This window comes from Lates calcarifer, linkage group LG23 (assembly GCF_001640805.2).
Source record: "Lates calcarifer isolate ASB-BC8 linkage group LG23, TLL_Latcal_v3, whole genome shotgun sequence".
NCBI classification, from domain to species: domain Eukaryota; kingdom Metazoa; phylum Chordata; class Actinopteri; family Centropomidae; genus Lates; species Lates calcarifer.
The window spans coordinates 6,391,839-6,411,272 of NC_066855.1; the positions used below are offsets into that span (position 1 = coordinate 6,391,839).

The following is a 19,434-nucleotide window of genomic DNA, read 5'->3' on the forward strand; positions in this document are numbered from 1 at the left end:
AAAATTGTCACATGGCTGCTGCTGCTGCTGCAAGAGGTTGATATAAATAACACCTACGTTAGAGTGGGAATATTTTATGGAGGAATCTTTAAATTCAACCCCAATGGATAGAAAAGAAAAGAAAAAAGAAAAGAAAAAGACAGTTGGCTCAAATTGTGCAAGTAATGCTGTTTTTTATGAGTGCACTCACCTCACGTTTTCACACCTCTATGACAGTTTTAATTAAGGATGAATCAATGGCGTCTGCTCAAAATGCATGGCAGCCATGTTTAGGAACAGTGAAAGGGTAATGCTTTTATGCAAAATGCAAAGAAAGCATCTAATGATGAAAAGCACCTAAAAATGTCATGGTAATTTCTCACTATTCTAAAGAGAAGAAGGGAGGAGGAGGAGGAGAAAAGGATGACACTGATGGAGGGGTGATGGAGGTGAATGAATGATGATGACGCAGGAGAAAAAGGCAAACACAGATAAAGTAACGCTGTGATATTCTTCGCTCTGAATGGACTGCTGCTGATCAATACACACACGCACAATCTCTCTCTCACGCACACACACACACACCTGGAAGGATGACAAGTTAAATCGATCACCGTCCGATTGAAGATCAATATCCTCTCGTGTTCTATTGTCACATTTGCCAATTAACAGAAACCTCTGTCCACACACTGATATACTGAACTGTCTCTCCCTCCTGTCGTGCGCGCACACACACACATACGCACAGGCACAGGCACACACTCTTTTACTCTGCCATTCGTAGTGACTACTGAGAGAGCTCGAGAGCCTGACAGTTCAGTCTCACCGTGCACGAGTGTCTGTGTGTGTGTGTCAGAGGTTCTGACTCTCGTTAGCTTGGCTGTTACGCTTATTGCCGTACACTTGGCAACCTCTCGTCAGTCCGACCCTTTCATAAGCCTCCAACCACCAAGGGCCCTGGCACTGAGCCTTCAATCTGTGTGTGTGTGTGAGTGTGTGTCTCTGTGTGTGTGTGTGTGTGTGTGTGTGTGTGTGTGTGTGTGTGTGTGTGTGTGCACGCCTATGTGTGTGTGTATTGAGGGGCAGGAGTCAAGCCAGACCTTTCTGATCTGTTTTGACACCACGGAATTGCACAAGTGACAGGGCTACTCAAACAAGGCGGTCGAGGAAAGTGCTTACTTACACACACACACACACACACACACCACACACACACACACACACACACAAAGGTCCATAAAAGCATTATGGCACTGGGGACAGAAACACATTCAATGTGTGAGTAAGCGCCCGAGCGGTGCTTACAAAGACTACGTTCAGGGGAGAAAAGGAGTTCTTTTGCTCGACTAGATCCAGATAGCATTTTCCTTCTGCTCTATCTTATTATTCATCAACGATTCCTCTTGACTCATTCATGTTAGAAAGAGCAGGGTGTGCAAGCAAAGCATGGCATGTCGCCTGGGACGAGCGGCTGCACTGAATCGCATTACGGCGGGAAGAGGAGAGAGGACAGAGAAAGAGAAAGGGAGAGAGAGAGAAAAGAGTGGAGGGGAGGGGGGTGAGATGAAAGAGCTACAAATGAGAGATTTCCCTGTGAGGCGCATAAATCAGCAGACTATGAACAGCACAGCTCAAAGCCTGACTCCCAGGCTGCAGACCAGAGCCTCACCATCCATACATACACACACACACACACACACACACACACACACACACACACACACACACACTCATCCCATCTCCCTACATGCACAAGACTACTGTTGTAACATCCCCAATCTCACATCGCACCTACATATGCGCGTTTTACACCATCAAAAGCCACCGAGGATGCTAAGAGACGCGTCGTCTGCAGCTCCGTGAAAACTACAGGAAATGAAGAAAAAAAAACCAGCAGGAAAGCAGCAGGAGGAATTAAATGAACAAGGGAAGAAAACGTGCAACATTGCACCTCGTGTCAACCCCAGCCCGAAAAAAAACAGGAAAAAAAAGAACTCCGGTGATGTTCAGAGTTTTCCGTCGGCGATCATGGCCCACAAAATGCGCCAGTAAAACTGTGGAGTGAGGAGAAAAATGTTCCTGCTTTTGACCACAGACTTTTTGGATGCCACACACCCACCCACCCACGGCAGGGAGGAAGGACCATATATGGTCCCGGAGAGCAGGAATTCACAACATATGAGAGTTTCTTAGGAGGCAGGAAGGAGGAGGGGGGCTGTCAGAGTAAGTTTTTCCATGTTTTACCAAAGAAAACAGGGGAATTTTGGGGAACAGGGGTCATACGAGACCTGGTTCTGCTGCTTCGGTCAGAATGAAACACAAATGGTACATGCTGGCACACACACACGCACACACTCACACACACTAATTAAAAGCATAAGGTTGCTGATATTTCAGGAAAGCCTGCGGTGAGAGCCGATAATGCAATTCTGTGTAACTTGTGTGTGTGTGTGTGTGTTTGTGTATGTGTGGACATGTGTGCGCGTGTTGGCAACCCACCACCCCACCATCACCCACCACAGTAGCTCTGCAGCTCTGGTAAACAGTGAGGAAGCCTGTTCTGGGAGTTCTGGTCGTCCGACATGTCTGCGCCACGCCCCTGTGGTCCCTTCAGTCCACAGCAAACACACACACACACACACACACACATCCTCATATGGATGAAGACACACACTGGCTAGAATGATTTGAGGCTGCATGTGCCTGCTGCTGGATGAAATACACCTGGGGGTCAAGACACCAGGAAGAGCGCAGAGTGAGTCTAACAGAAAACACGTCACCGTGAGCTGAGAGCAAAGTGGAGACAGAGATGAACAGGTACACATGTGTTTCTTCATGATTCATGTGACCCACTAAAGTTCAAACACAACACAAGTACACCACTTATCAACATTTACTGCTTTCTGGTTACATATTACAACCTATGGTACATTAGCACATAGTCCCTATTAAACACATAGTGCTGATTTATATGACTGTCACTTATTAACATGTATTTTTCAAATTCAAACCCATGAAAGGAAACGTTAACAGTATGTAGCGTGTGTGGTGCAATCTTTCAACATTCGGCCCAGACACTAATTTATCAGATTAATACACAACCTTCTCTTTTAGAGAAGGAGAAGATTGTAGGAAATGAGGCTTGTTTCCCCAAATTATCTTTAAATCAAATTAACTTTTCACCTGTGAAAGCGTTTTCAGTTTCAGTAACTATTTCGAATAGATTTTCTACCATTGAGACAAACCAAGATGAAACAGGGCCATCCATCAACGGCAGTGTCAACATGCAAAAACAGACTGAAGCTTTATTTTCTGTAATTTCATCTTCAATCGAATAATGAGCGTGTTGGATAGCGTTTCTGATTTCTATCTGCGACATACTAATAAAGTTTAATTCAGCCCACAGATCCTCTAAAGAAGATGCAATCAATATCTTTATTTCAACAGTGGATCACAGTGGCTCCACAAAGAGCGTTTTAGCATCTTTCAGCTTGTTGTTTTAGTTTTCTTGTCTGCAGCTTTACTGCTTCAGTTCAGTCTCGCTGCTCTTTGTTTTCACATAAAACAACCTATCCAGCACCAAAAAGCAAAGAGAAAAAGTTAGTGACTAGCTGGTGAACATAGAGGAACATATAGCAGCTAAAGGGTCAGATGTTTCTCTCAGGAGCTGGTGGAGACCAAAACAGAGCTAAAAGGAGAATGAATGTTGGACTTGTGTTCATCAGGAGGCAAAATAAAGCTAGTGTTGTTTGTAAGGGAGCAGCTTTTTCCCAACAACCTCACCACATCAACTAAAAAGTTAATACATGTCTGTGTTTGTCAGGTTTAGATTTAGCAAGCTTTCAACAGGCCCAGGTTTTGTAGAAAGAAATGTAAGATAAGTAACCGAAGCAGTAACTGAAATACTTTGAAGAGTCTTATCTTTACTTTTATCTTGGACTCGAGTTCCCAGAACCAAAGCACTTCAGGCTATTTTTTTCCATGAAGGTTTGAGATCGCGGGGCCCCAGATGTGCAGCAGCGGTGCAGCACGATCCCGCTGCAGCTAAAGTTAGCTCAAACTCCAGTGGAAACAAACACACCTACACAGCAGAGGCAAAGCAGCAGGGCGTTTGCAAGCAAAGAAGACAACATCCTTTAACCCAGGGAGACCCAGATTTAACCGTATCAGTGTCAGCCGGCATCCACCTTGCTGAAGTGTCCTTGAGCAAGACACTGAATCCCTACCAGTTCTGCCACCTCTGTAACTGACCCTGCAGTCTGATCTGCGGGCAGCTGAGAAAAGGTGGATTTCCCTACGGGGATCAGATATCACATTATTATTACAGTATGCTTCTTACAAGGCATCTACAGTGCTTCCTTCAATCCCGCACCACGGAGAGTCGTATCTCAGTATCACTGGAGCAGGATGTGTGTGTGCGTCTATGTCTAACTGGGTATGTGTGTGTGTGTTCAACCACGCCGCACCGTATCACCCTCCATCATCGTGAGTTGAGGGGTTGTGGTTCCTAGAGAAGCACTTTACTTAAATTAGACCCTCAACAGCTCGACATGCAGGTGTCAGAGTGTGTATACTGTAGGTGTGTGTGTCTGTTGCATGTGTACTGTACGTGTGTGAGAGAGAGAGTGTGTGTGGGTGCGTCAGACAGTCAGTGTGTGCCAGTTTGTGTGTGTGAGGGGGAAGAGACTGAACAAGAGAGAAGAGTGGGATCAGCAGACAGCGAACACAAGAGAGAGGCAGCAACGGCGCGAGTAGAGGAAGGGAAAGGGAAGGAGCGGGTGACGGAGGGAGAGAGGGAGAGAGGGAGGGAGAAAGAATGGGAGTTGGTGACGAAGCGAGAGAAAGAGAGAGAGAGGGAGAGGGAGAGAAAGCAGGTGAGAATAACCTAGCCTGACCTTATTTCAGCGTGGCTTTTCTGTCCTTTATATTCCCTCATTGCTGTAATATTTACACAGGAATAAAAGATTATTGGAGAGATTCACAGAGAGGAAATAAAGAGAAGAGGGGTGGGGTGGGGGAGGGGGAGAAAAGAAAAATAAACAAAATAAAGAATGGAGAGAACGAGGGGGGAACAGATGGTAATAAATCTCAAATTAGAGCCAGAACTAATGATTATTTTCACTATTGATTAGTCTGCCAATTACTGTCTCGATTAATCACTCAGCCTCTGAAATGTCAAAAAAAAAAAAAAAAATATATATATATATATATATATATATATATATGTGTGTGTGTGTTAAAAATAGACATAAAATGCCCACAACAGTTTTAGACCCCTTCGACTGACAATGATATTAAACAGACAAAGAGCAGGAAATCCTGACACCTGAATGTCTGGAGTCTTTTTTTAAATGTAAAAATAAGATTTATTTTATGTAACCAAAAAGTAAAGTTCCTGACCTCTTAAACAGGGATAAACACACATACAGGTTATTTGCCCCCTGGTTGTTTACAATAGTACTCTACAGCCAAAACAAGAAAGCTGAGAGAAAGCTTATTGATGCACAAAGCTGTCCAATCAAACAGGTAGAAGCAGCCAATAATTCAATGTAGAGCTTAAAAGATCAGTCGATTAATTAAGCTGATGACTGACAGAAAATAAATCAACAACTATTTTCTTAATTTTGATAAATCACTTGGGCTACGTTTTGAGCAACAAAAAAAATGCAAATAGTTCCAGCTACCTAACTGTCCCTTTTACTGTGTCTTACTTAGAGAGCGATTTAAAGACGTTGCCGTCAACATTTTTCATGATTTTCTAACAGTTTTTACAACAAAAGTTTAAGCGATTCATTGAGAAATTCATTCTAAATGAATTATAGTGCTAGATTAGTGGACACTGAAAATAATTATTGTTAAAGCCTTGATCTAATATTATTGTTGATTTTCTTTGAAATCGCTTGAGGAGTTTTGCTCTTCCTTGGCATCAATGTGAATGATTTTGAGCAAATTCAAATGAAAAACTAACAAAATTAACTGCTGATTTTTTTTGTTTTACATGAGTTTCATCTGGTAATGTGGTTTTTAAAAAAGTCACAGACACAGGCCTGCATAAAATAAACATCAGTAAATATCCTTATAATTTCATCTTAATGAGCCCTGGCTACCAGGAGAAGTCAGACTGTGCTCTCGCTGTGCGCTGTGAGCCGTCGAGATGGAGCTTCACTTCCTCGCTGAATGCACCAATTACACAGACTCAAGAGAACATTTTTATACAAAGCTTAGCATCAGGCTGCAGGTCCAGAAATCCCCTATCAGAAAAACGAGGGTAAACTTCCTGACAATTTAGGACTGATCAGCAAAACAACTCTCTCCACTGCAAAATATGTATCTGCGAAAACAAAAAAACCTGTGATACCAGCTCTTTGTCCTACTTTCTTTCTATTATATGTCTATGGGATGGTACTTTTTTAAATATTAGTCTATTTCTAATTATTTATCCATGTATTTATTCTTTATAATTGGTAATAACATAAACATCCTCACCACTAAAGCTCATTTGATTTAGAAAGGGGAAAAAAGCTGAAACAAATGGAGGAGCCAATAAAACACAGACAAGACCAACACTAAGAGGTTCTGATGAAGTACGACATGAACACACACACACACACACACACACACAGAGGCAGGAGTGAGGACACACATGCAAAAGCAGAGATAAGTGCACACTCACACACAAAAGACTGTTCCTATATTATGCATGCACACATGCTTCCAAACATTACAAAAACACACATCAAAACGACCGGAAAAGACAGTAGGCGGTTATTAAAGAGACAAGAGAGAGAAAAAGTAGAGAGAAGGAGAAGAGACACTTTACCAGCAATCAAAGACACAGAGGAGAAGAGACAGAGGGAGAAAGAGAGAGGAGTGGAGGTAGAGAGAGAGAGAGACATGCAAAAAGAGAGAGTTTGCTTCTAATCAGCCTGGATCCAAAATTTAGACAGGCACACACAGAGGCACAAGCAGTCCCAGTAGGATTAGGACCTCGGCACCGTGTGTGCAAGTGTGTGTTTGTCTGTGTGGTGTGCACGTCCCACGAGACTGATTAGCCATGAATGACTGATGACGGATCTTTGTTGTTTTTTGTTTTTTGTTTTTTTTTTTTGCTCTCTCCCTCTCTCGCCTGCGCTCTCTCCTCTGTTCGTGTTTTCTTTCTCACTATATTCTCAGCTCGGGCAAAAGCATGGGAGGGGATTCACACACACACACACACACACCACACACAAAGCTGCACACAGCTCCATGTATATTCAACGAAGGCTCCTGAATATACTTAATGCTTTCATGTGTGTCACTGTGTAACGATCCATGCTGTTCCACACAGCTGCTTCTCTCTTCCTCCCTCTCTCTCTCCCTCTCTCTCTCTCTCACACACACAGATATGAGCCTATTTCCCATTTAAGAGCACATTAGCCATCTTTCACACCAAATACTCTGTCTGTTAAATCTGCAGGACAGCAGCAGCAGCAGAGTGACTCTGAGAAAGAAACTTGAAGGGTCCAGCATTCAGGAGGTGTAGACCAACCACTCCACTGCCTGTTCTTTAACCTCACCTCCAGATGAACCTACAGCCCCCTCCATCCATCTGAGCCCACTGACAGCAAAACAAACTGGACATAGACCCGCCTGAATGGAGGGCCATTACAATATGAATGAGGCAAACAGAGCTGAAATGAATCGAATAGAGAACCAAAACACAACAGCCAGGCTGAGAGGGAAGAGAGGAAAAAAAAAAAAGGGCCCCGGCCTGAGTCAAACAAGTCAGCTCGAGTGACGATGAGTCAGGCATAAATGTGACCCTGAGACGGATAAAAGACGCCCTCCCCCCACCTCACCCAGTCTCAGGTGTCGGTCGCGCCGCCGCGATAAGGGTTGCCGTGGTTGCGTGGTGCCTCTGCACTTTGTGGGGGGGTGTGTTTTCAGGGTGCAGACCTGTAGACTGTGCTGTGACATCATGTCTGCCCCCCCCCCATACACACACCCCAACCCGGTGCTAAGTGATGTCACGTCTCTGTCACGTCGCGTAAACAGGGGGATTGCCTTGACCCCTCTGTAGGAGTGGAAAGCCATAAAATAGCAGGGAATTATAGTGTCTGCAAACACACACACACATTTTTGCACACACACACTTTTTTTTTCTCTTTTCGTGTGTCTTGTGACTTTCTCATGCATTCATATCATGAATTCCAGCCACACATTCACATAAAACACCTTATATTGCATTTTAAATGAACGCACACACACACACACACAGAAACACACACACATGCCCAGCTCCTCCCTCCTCCTCCTCCCCCTCCTGTATGGAGTAAGAAGCTGTTTTAGCCTTGTGTTTTGCGGGCTGTTTAAAATGTCATTTTTCTCTCGTTTCTCAGACTTCAAAGGCGCTGCGCTGAGCTCTCACTCCCTCCTGCCAAATCCTCCAATCGTTTCTGATTTAGTGAGTTGGCCATGGGCCGAGTAGCACCGGGACGGGCCCGTTAACAACCGGCCCAAGTGGTTGGTGGTGGTGGGGAAGAGAGGAGAGGGAGAAACAAATGAGGCAATGTGGAAAAAGGAGAGGAAGCAGGCTGAAATTGAGACAGAAATAGGAGGAGTGCTGAGAGAAGCTGGTCCTGCTAACAATGCAAGGAGGCGATGGGGTGTGTGGGGAGTTAGACGGAGATGGGAGCTGGAGGAGGAGGAGGAGGAGGAGGAGGAAGGGGGGGATCGATTGAAAGGAGAGGAGAGAGTGAAGGGAGGAGAGAGAAGAGTGGGGAGGAACAGGGCTACGAGGACGAGGAGGAAGGAGGGCTTGGAGGGCCACTTGAAAAAGCCGAGAGGAGTGAAGGGGGAAGTGAAAGAGGAAAACAGAAGGAGAGGAGGAAGAGGGGAGGGCAAGCATGTGGTTAGAGAGAAGTGGAAGAAGAAAAAAGGGAGGAAGAGGAGAAAGAGAGAGAGAGGGAGAAGACAGCACATGGACACAGGAAGTCTGGCGCTTGCCATTCACATGCCAAGTCATCAGATGGTGGTGTGTGTTCACACCCCGGAGATGTCGCAACCAAACGCACCCCACTCCCTTCAAATCACTGCTACCGACAATAAGCAGCTGTTCACATGTTGGATGAGAGTTGGAGATGAGACAAAAAAGTCTTTCTGTCGCCGCAGCAAATGTGCTTCGGAACAAATGCAGGCTTCACTCTCAAAGCTCCGACATCAAAAAAGACTTTCACTTAATGTATTCAAATGTTTTATCTTTCCACTGATGTGACCTTTCAGACAGCTGAAGTCTTGGTCACAGCTACTCTGAGGTCAATTTGATTAGACACAGTGAGACATTCAGGACTATATTTAAATGATTTGCCATAGTTTGCTGGAAATATCAAAGCATACACAAGAGTCTAATTTGTAATGGAAATGCCTTTAATGACTTTGCTGCCTTTACTTAATGACTTAATGCCTTTAATTCGTCAACAAATTTCAAACAGTCAGACTCATTTAACTGATTTCTGTTGGCCGCACTGAATATTTTATTTGAAATTTAGATAAGTGCAGCACTGCTGTGCTTATAATGTATGACATTAACCCCTAAGAATCACAATACTTTATCTAGAACCAACTGGTTGTTTTGTCCCAGTGTTACTGTTATTTTTTTTATATATATAACTGTTGTATTATTTACAGAAAAACCAAAGTATTGGTTATTTTGAGCCAGAATTAGACACAAAAAGCTCAAGTTTTTCTTTAAAACTGTCACAAATGTGTTGTTAGTTGTACAAACTCACGTGCATGTAATTGACAAATGATATATTGTTAAGAGCCAGTCAAAAATACCAGATTTTAATTAGATAAATAACCCAAAAGTTATTTAAAAATAGTACAGGTAAGGTGCTTTCTACACATGCACCAGGTAACGTTAACCCAGTACAGCAGTGGTGTTATACTGATCCAGACTTGGTTGGTTTATATTTTTTTAGTGTGTCTCTTGAATTGAACTGAATTGACAGTTTACACTCTGCCCCTTCCTCACTGCGTCCAATCACGGCTCGGCTGGCTGCAGCCTCCGCCACCTGTCTCCTCCACGCAGGGGGTCGTCTTGCACGCCGCACACGGGACGTGCCCCTTGTACCCTGGGTACTATCGCTGAGGTGGGGGTGGTGGTGGTGGGTCTGTCTGAGGCTCATCCACTGCTGACTCATCTCACACACACACAGGCAAGCGTCTCCCCTCTCTCCCCTCTCTCCCCCCTCTCCCACCTCTCTCTCTCGCTTTCACTCAGTCGCACTCTTGAGAGGCAGCGGAGACGCCAGGCTGAGGAGTCGGGGGACGACGGCCAGTGGGTGCTGTCAGGCGGTGGTAATCTGACTGGATTACCAACCAGGTGGAAACATTCAGCCTCTCTACTCCTCTACTCCTCCTTCTCCTCCTCCCTCCCTCCCTCTGCTCTATCCATCTATCATTTACATGCTCATGTTCTCTACATTTTTTCACCCAGTTTCTAATGATCTATATTCCTTCCTTCACTTTTTAACAGATCTGGACCCTACACACACACACAAACACACATATGTACTAACTACAGACCTCTATGATCTCTAACACTACACACAGAAACTTCCAAACACACACACACACCACAAACACATCATCCTCTCTTTCTACGTCATGCCTGTGTGTGAAGGTGTGCACAGGTAGAGGAGGGTGCAGGGGCGTGTCTCATCTGTGACGATCAAAGCCGGAGCCGAGAAACTTCCAAGAGAGGAGAGACGTTACTGACAGCCTCATGATGAATGGACAAGGCTGCTGCTTGTAACACACACACACACACACCTACTCACAGTCATAGCAGAGAAACGCAGAATTTCACTGCAGGATCTTGTGCTTCACTAACAAGACTGAACACAGGGAGAAGAGTGAGAGAGAGAAAAGAAGAAGAAAAAGGTCAGGGGATGAGGCCAGAGAGGATTTCAACTGAGAGAAAAGACAGAGAGAAGTGGCACAGAGGTTATCTATTCTAACCAAAACATTATGCTTATGGCTTATGACTTTTCCAAAGCACAAAACACAAGCAGCTAAAGGTAGAAACCCTGCAGGTCTGTGTGAAGCTGTGGATGTGCACGCACATGTAACATGAATGTAGGCTCTTTCTGCCTGTATTACTAGGTCACGAATACACACACACACTCTCTCACACACATACACCGTCATGTAAACAAAAACCGTCTGCTGTCTGGGAAGTAACACACCTGTTCAGTGACAAACTCTGCCACACCCTCCATAATACTGCACACCTGTGCTACTGCAGGGTAAACCCAAGCTTAATCACACACACACTTGCACAACTGCTGCCCAGGGGCTAACATCACAGAAAAGGGAAGAAAGAGAGAAAAGAGAAAGAGAGAGAGAGTGGAATAAAAGCAAAGCGGTGAAACAGGGAGGGGAAAAAGAGCAAGACAGACAGAGAGAGACAAAGGCTTTCCCACTGCTCCTATCAGTAATCTAAACGTCTGTGTAATATCATTGTGGGGTTTTATCAAATGGGGGCTGAGTCTTATGGCGTTGGTATGCGGCTGTCATTCCATCACCTTGTCAAGCGCGACCATATTCAAGCAGACACCATGCTGATCTAAATAAGAGGCTTCAGCAAATTGATGGATTGCAGGTTTTCTAGGATATGAAGAAACGGGGGGGATGAGAGTTTCTTTCTTTCTTTCTTTCTTTCTTTACTTTGAATTTCTGTAAGTGATATGCCCAGTTTGGGCTTGTGGGAAGGTAAAAAAAATGTATGTGTGGATATGTGTGTGTGTGTCTTTCCAAAGATCTGAAACAAACGCTCTCAAACGCCCCCCCCCCCAATCATAACCGACCACCCCTCCTCCTCCTGCCCTGGTATGGCCAACCCCACATCATATCTACCCCCTGTGCCGAGGCCTAGGGCCAGGCATACAGCTTTCTGAATCTCTAAGGGGTGGGTGGGGTGAGGTGGGGGGCAGTGGGGGGTGGTGGTGAGTAGGGCGGCAGCGGGGGGGGGGTGAGCACAAAGGTAACCCCCCATCCTAACCTCCCAGCAAACACACACACACGTAGCCCAACCCCCATCCCAAAACAACAATCCTCTATGCCCATCATGTCAGTCAAAACCCCATCAGGGACATGCATGGAGAGTCTGGATATCTGGAATCTCAATACAGTGTCATGCACCTTGAGTCCCAGTGAGAGGCCCTCTTGAATACATTTCAATAGCATTATCACCCTGCATTACTATGCTTTTTTTTTTTTTAAACCTCCTTTCAACATTACAGAATCATTTTAAATTGGACCATAATACATGTCAGCGAGCAGCAATATCAGTCAGAGTGGAGCAGAATCTGTTTAAATCGTTATGCAGGTTAGATGTGTGTTTGTCTGAGGTTTTAAAAATGACATGGCCACATTTTTGGTCAAATCATTTTAGTCAGATTTAAAGGAGACATGCAACTACACAGCTCGTGAAATATACAAAATATTTTATCAATAGAAAATCAATTATTCTGTTTGAATTATTATATAATAATTTCCTATATTGTATAATTTAGAGCTATAATTATGTAAATTGTTTAATATGTGTCATACTTAATACATACATGTATTGCAGAATAATCCATAGTATAATACATTATGTATATATTATATTTACAAAAACACGTTTATTGTGTATATAGATTATTAAATATGTTGCATTTTAAAACATATTTCAACAAATTCTAAATTATAGAAATTAATGAATATAAATCTTATCCTATTAGTCCTAAATATATTGTAAAATGAGAATATAAAATAAAAGTGTATATATACTGTACATACACACTACTCTTTGTAACTATAAATTTAAACGTTCTGAGGTGTTTGCCACAGTCATGAAGCCTGTAAGAACATTTCTGAAACAAATCAACTTGTACAAATATTATTGTTTATAAATCAGGTTTTCTCCATAAGAAGCAGCCCAGACTAGAACCAGGACCTAAAGCCCGTCAAATGTCAGACTGTTTCACTTTATATCTCTGAAAAACAAAAAGGAAAAAGGAGAAAAAAGTGCGTCGAGCTCAATGTGTTGACGCCACATGTGGAAATTATGTATTTTATCCAAAACTGTAACGGGTAAAAAATCCGGACTGGACGTCTGCGTCGGTTTTGCTGTTGTGTAAAACTAATGAATATGCAAATAAGCGGAGACAGAGGATGTGTGGATCCCACACACACACACACACACACACACAACAGAGGATACCGTCCATAGGCCCGAGTTTCAGCGTCTATTAAAAGAAGCAGCTGCATTTGCAAATGATAATTAATGAGATTTCTCATCGGGCACGTCCATATTCATCCACTTAGCCCAGTACCTGTATAGACACTGTATGATTTCCAACGCAGCCCTTTCTTTCTTTTTCTCACTCTCTCCCTCCACTCACTCACTCAAACACACACACACACACCTTCCCATCCCCCCTCCTCCCCTATTGAGACAGGATACCAAAGCTACTTGTTAAATCTAATGCATGCACTGTCAACCCATTCGCACCCCGTCACGTCCCCGCTCAATATAGAAACCGGATTTTCTGGTATTACCCGCACCTCTATTAGCCAGAGCTCCCCTCCACCACCACCCCCACCACCACCACCACCGCTGCGACCCCCAGTTTGCGACCAGTACAAACCAGCATGTGCCCCGAACCCACCACCACCAAACCACTGTGCTCCTGGAACCACACAACCACACATGAAGGGGCTCAAAGAAACTGCACAAATAAAGGAAGGGCTCAGCTAATAGCTTTAATTTATTGTTTAATGGGAAATATAAGCAGTGGAATTACCCAATTCTAATTAATTACATCAAATGGCAATGATTAGTACTTTACTAATTGATGAAACCATATAAATCTATGACAAGATTATGCCACTGGAAACGCCTAATAATCCCTGTGTGATAAAGGAGAATTATCCTGGAATATTTTTTTTAATTCTTGAGAGATTTAAAGTCTAAAACAAAAAACTGAGGTATGTCGTAAATTTCACGTTAATTTAATTTCCAAATGACGCTCTATGTTTCATATTTTTGCCTTTACGCATGGCTGAACTGACAAATTATTTTTTATAAATATATTGCGCACAGCAAGCAGCTATATGTCATAAACAGTCCATTAAATAAAGTAAAACATAAAACGCTTTAGTGTGCCTGCGCCTTTTTGCTAATTTCTAAATACCCACAAAGTCTGAGCAATTTCCTTCCACTGTAAATTCTAGGTCGTCCCAAAGAGCTTTAAGGTTTCCCAAGTTTATGGAGAATATGGAGAACATATGCTTCAGACAAAAGAGAGAAACTGTTTTTTTTTTTTAAACCACATACTTGTCATTCATACGCAAGAAAAAGAACAGCATTCAAAACTGACCTGAGTGCGGAGCCATGGAGAGGTGGGAAGAGTAGTATTTTCCGGGCTGGAAGTGAGCGGGGTGCTGCACGGAGCCGTGGCCGCCCGGCGCCATCCGAGACGCGGCGCTGTGAACCAACGCGCTCCGCTCCGTCAGGAGGTGGTGCGGAGGAGCGAAATCTCGGCTTTCCATCCCCCGGGCGAGAACCGATAAATCCCAAATCCAAAAAAGAAAAAAAGAAGAAAAAAGGGGGGTGGGGGGAGAAAAGTAAAATCCGGAGGCACCGAAGGTCTCAGGCACCGAGATGCAAATAATCCCTTTTATGAACTTCGGGCTCCCCTCGCATTGAGCGGAGTTTTGGCTTTGCAGGGTAGAAACTGAGTCCCCGTCATGTCCTACAAAAGAGAGAGCAGGAGACACGTCAAAGCGCTGACAATAATGAGCCAACCAGGGATGTAGTGCTGAAGAAAAGGCTGAGCTGAGAGACAGTCGCTGTTCATGTTTAGACAAACAAGCAGCATTTACTAACAAGCAATTCCAATTCCACAAAAACGACTTAAAAACACATTTTCAAACTATTCTCACTACTTTGCTTCCTGCCTTTATGTTACATTTGACGACGATTTTTATGCCAGCACAGGAAGGTGAGTAAAGTCTGTCCTGCAGATTAGAAAGGTGGGTGAACTGACTTTATGTGGATTTTCTCTGCTCTACATAGTCAGCCCCAACAGAGGAGTCCCCCCCCTCCTCCTCCTCATCCTGTGACCAAACACGATGCAAATAACGCACACGGGAGCTTTTCTTTATCAGCGAAAAGAATAGAAAGGAAAAAGAGGGAAGATTTGGCTCAGGTACAAACAAATGATGCATATACAGTGCAAGAGTTCACAGCGGTGAAAACAACAACAAAAAACCTCTTGTCGATGAAGGACGAGTTGTTAAGTCTTTAGACTGGATAAGGACCGGTCATAAACAAGCTGGACCTCTGAGGCTCGTGCACTAAAATGTAAAGAAACCCATTTGCACGAGGAGAAGAATGCGCAAAAACATGTTTGTATCCTAAATTATGACGAGCCAACCCCCAACCTTCCCAGTCACCAACACACAGAGTCCAACACACAGAGACAAACACACACTTCTGCGTATTATTCACGGTTGGAGTTTAATGTAAATTAAGTTTGATTTCTGTCCTCTTTCAGCTGCCATAAAGTCTGACCCCCCCCCCCCTTCCTACACTTAACACGTGGTTGTGTCACTTTGTGTGTTGACGGTATTCTACATTTTAACAATTAAAAAAAATCGTTGGAACATGGGATCGATGTATGATCAAGAACACACCCACACATACACACACGTATGTTTAGGACCAGTGGTGTTTGTTGTATAGCTTTTATAAATTAAACCTGACTCCATAATGCGCTGTTTTTTTTCATGTATTTACTAAACTTGTTTCACCTTCAGTGTTTGACTTTTTATAGTTTGCATCGCTGTGACCGGGATTCTTATTTGTACTGTTGCTTATTATTAACAGCTACTTCCATTAACTCCTACGAAGTCAGCAGCAGTGGCCCTCGCCTCCTGACAATGGCAAACACCATGCATCTCCTGCTACATATACAGTACACATATAGGCTACACTGTAATCACAAACACAAATCAAATCACCTTTACGCTCCAGAGCGAGAGAGCGGGGCAATAAACAGTGAAATAGACTAGGAAATCATCGACTTTATATGTATGCCTTATAGTCCAGGTCATTTACTTAAATAGGACTCCCTGTGACACTCAGATAGGGGGAGCTGGGTGCCTGCGTTCACCAAACACACCTCAGCAGTCCATCTATTAGGCCTTTCAATGCATGGCACGTCCATCTAGCGCTCTGTAGATGCTGATAGCACCTCCCAGGAATCAACGATAAAGGAACAAAGAAAATATCAAATGCTCTGGTGGACCAGGGGGCTTATGAAGTGCATAAGAATATAGGCTACATGAGCTCGGATATTCACGTCTCCTTTAACGCATATACGCACACGCGGGCGCGCGCTCGCTGCTCAAGGACTCCCAACTTTCAGGAATTGTGTTTTCTGGTGGGGAGAGGCTGAAGAAAAATAATCCTCCAAAGTTCAGCGGCTCTGACAGAGCCTGCAGAAGTGCTGGTTGGTGAGTGAGTGTGTGTGTGTGCGTCCAAACACTCCCAAACATAAAATATCCAATGCATGCAAATGTCAAATTGCTTCCCATAAGAATATTTTTTGCCTAAACTGCAAGTGCATATAAATCATTTATTTTCCTCTTTGTTTGTGAAAACCGCGTTCACACTTTTGACCACATCTAAGTCGACAGCGAGGTTGGGGGAGAAATGAGGGGGGGTGAGGGTAAAAGAGGGAGAGAAACGCAGGCTACTGTATATAAGCGCACTGGGAAGGCAAAATGGACTCTCTCCTGTCCCCTAGGCTGTGAGAAACAATGGCCCTTCTCTACGGGACATCAATCATAAACCACTCTCGTCTGACATTTGTCTATACATTTTTAAATTTCCAGGCCGTAAACACACGTCCTCCATGTTTACATTCCACGTCAACAGAGAGCCACTCAGGCTACATTTAACAACCTGAATCTAAATCCCGTGTTATCGCACGGCAGGCAAACACGGCGACGTGAGCAGATCGCGCGTAACAGTTTGGGGTAAAATGATCATTTGGATCTGATGTGGTGTGTGTGTGTGTATGTGTGTGTATCTACGTGGAAGGCGTTCAGACTTCCTTCCACTACAACCAGACTCCAATACACACCTCCCACACACACACACACAGAGAGAGAGAGAGAGAGAGAGACACACACCTTCCAAACACGCACACACACACCTCCACCATCACTGCCCTGCAAAGGGTCAAACTATCAGCCAGACGAAAATCCCCCTCTACAAAAGTAACCAATACTGCTTAAAATGACATGACATGAACTCAACACAAAAGCCAGTAAATCCGCAAAGAATTGTGTTTTTCAGATCTCGTGCAGCTGTTGTTTCAAACAAAAAATAGTAATAAATAAATAAAATGCGATTTTGCACCATTTGGACTGGGATCTATTAAATCAGAAAATGTGCGGAGCTTTGGACAAGAGACAAAAAAGGAATTAAAAGGCAATTAGTTTTGAAGTGGCTCGGGTTCAGAGGCCGAGTCATTGCCTTCAACAGTTTTACAATAAAGTAAAGTCGCGAGGCATAACCGAGGCACTAAATCCGGACGGATCTGAGGCCAGCTAAACAGGAGAGACAAGCCCGGCCGAGCCGAAGACAGCCCGGCGTCTGCACAGCCTTCACACCGAGAGGGGAAAGCAGGGAGCACTGCAGTTTGTCTCCCTCCCTCTCAAACACAGCACACACACACACGCACAATGAGAAACTAACAAAGAAATAATCTACAATTTATAATCTATGAAACTACAGGCGTGAGGAGGCGCGATGAAAAGCGAGTGGTTTTTGAATAGTCCTCTGAATGAATTAGAAACACACAAGTAATTTGGCTGTGAAGAGGTCAAATCAAAAAAGTGACACACATATCGCCCACAGCCTCAGCCCCTCCACACAGCACGGGAGAGGAAACACAGGGAGCACACGAGTTTAAATAAATCCTTCAAAATATGTAAAAATGTGGCGTGTGTTGGTTTTAATGCAAATATTAGAATTAGAAAAAAGGAATGTCTTCGGGGTTTTATTCTGTAAAATGCAGCAGAGCAGTCATATCATTTCACTATGTACCTCTCTAAAGGTATGACAGTGAAAAACAGCGGAGCTTTTGAAAAAATACACTCATACCCGATTTAAATAAAGCGATAAATTTAGATCTTCCTCTCCTGCGAGCAGCACGTGAACTAAACTAGACATTCAGTACAATCATTAAAGATTGTAAAACACAGCTGTAAAATAATTTGCTACTTACTGGTAAGTTATATCCACTGCGTGGCGAGGAGGGTATAACGAGAGAAAAAGTACAAAAAATATTCAAAGTGAAAATCCCCGAGTCGCAGAGAAGAAACATGTGGGATTGATTACATCCTATGCTGCTGCAGACTGTGCTGTGCAGTCAGTTGAGGTATGGGAGAGACGCATCGTAGAAGTTCAGGCTTGTAGTGAATCGAGGCTCGTTCATGCAGCCGGAGACTCAGACACGCCGGGAGGAGGAGGAGGAGGATGAAGGGGTGTGTGTGTGTGTGAGAGAGAGAGAGAGAGAGAGCGAGAGTATGTGTGTGTGTGTGTGTGTGTATGCGCGGGGAGGGGTGAGCGCGTAGGCCTATTGGTTTGAGAACGACAATGTGAAAGCGTGCCCGTGAGGCGCTCCCCCACCACCACCGCCGCCTCCACCCTACCCTACCCTTTTCCTACACACACACCCCCCCCTCCAACCCCACCCCCTTCGACGGTAAACACGCGCGGCCATTGGCTGCCGCGTCCGAGCCAATGAGGGAGCCGCCAAGGAGCCGCGGAGCGAAACGGCGGGCGTTTGATTTGCAGCCCTCGGCGCACTGCGTGCACAAGCAAATGCAAGGAGACAGGCGGCACAGCTCGGCGGCTGCTCAGTGTGCGGAGAGGAGCTGGAAGCCGGAGCCGGAGCCGTGCGGCGCTTGCCTGCACTTTCTGATCACTGGTGGAGAGCAAACAGCATCTAGCCTATTCTGTGTGATCCCACTGCAGCTCAGTTCAAATGCTGCCTGTGCTCTGAGTATATCGTTATTTTGCCACGTGACAGCGGTGATGTGATAGTTTTATTGATGCTCCTTTAGGGAAATCCTGCTTTTTTTCACTCGCCTCGCTGCATGTGTTTTGCTAAATAAATCCTTATTAGCAGGATCTGTATCTGATTTATTGGACATGTAGGCTTTGTTTGCGATACAAGACATTTTACACACACACAAATGCGCCACCACATTAAGATAAGAGGAGTATGGACCTATACATAAAAGACAGCAAGTTTAGTTTGATATAGAAAATGTGTCCACTGGGATACTGGGAGTAAATCTGAAGGAGGATTTTATCAAATTTAATTGTCTGCTTCACCCATAAAGCCA

General features: G+C 44.2%; 1 protein-coding gene across 1 annotated transcript in view; it reads right to left on the reverse strand.

The window, feature by feature from the left end:
• The window catches only part of bahcc1b (BAH domain and coiled-coil containing 1b), a 54,162-nt gene extending 35,526 nt beyond the window's left edge, over nucleotides 1-18,636 (reverse strand). The window contains 2 exon segments of the mRNA XM_018665348.2: nucleotides 14,388-14,762; nucleotides 18,309-18,636. Of these exon segments, the coding sequence (XP_018520864.1) occupies nucleotides 14,388-14,559 (172 nt within the window). The 5' untranslated portion in view covers nucleotides 14,560-14,762; nucleotides 18,309-18,636.
• Between the last annotated feature and the right edge of the window lie 798 nt (nucleotides 18,637-19,434).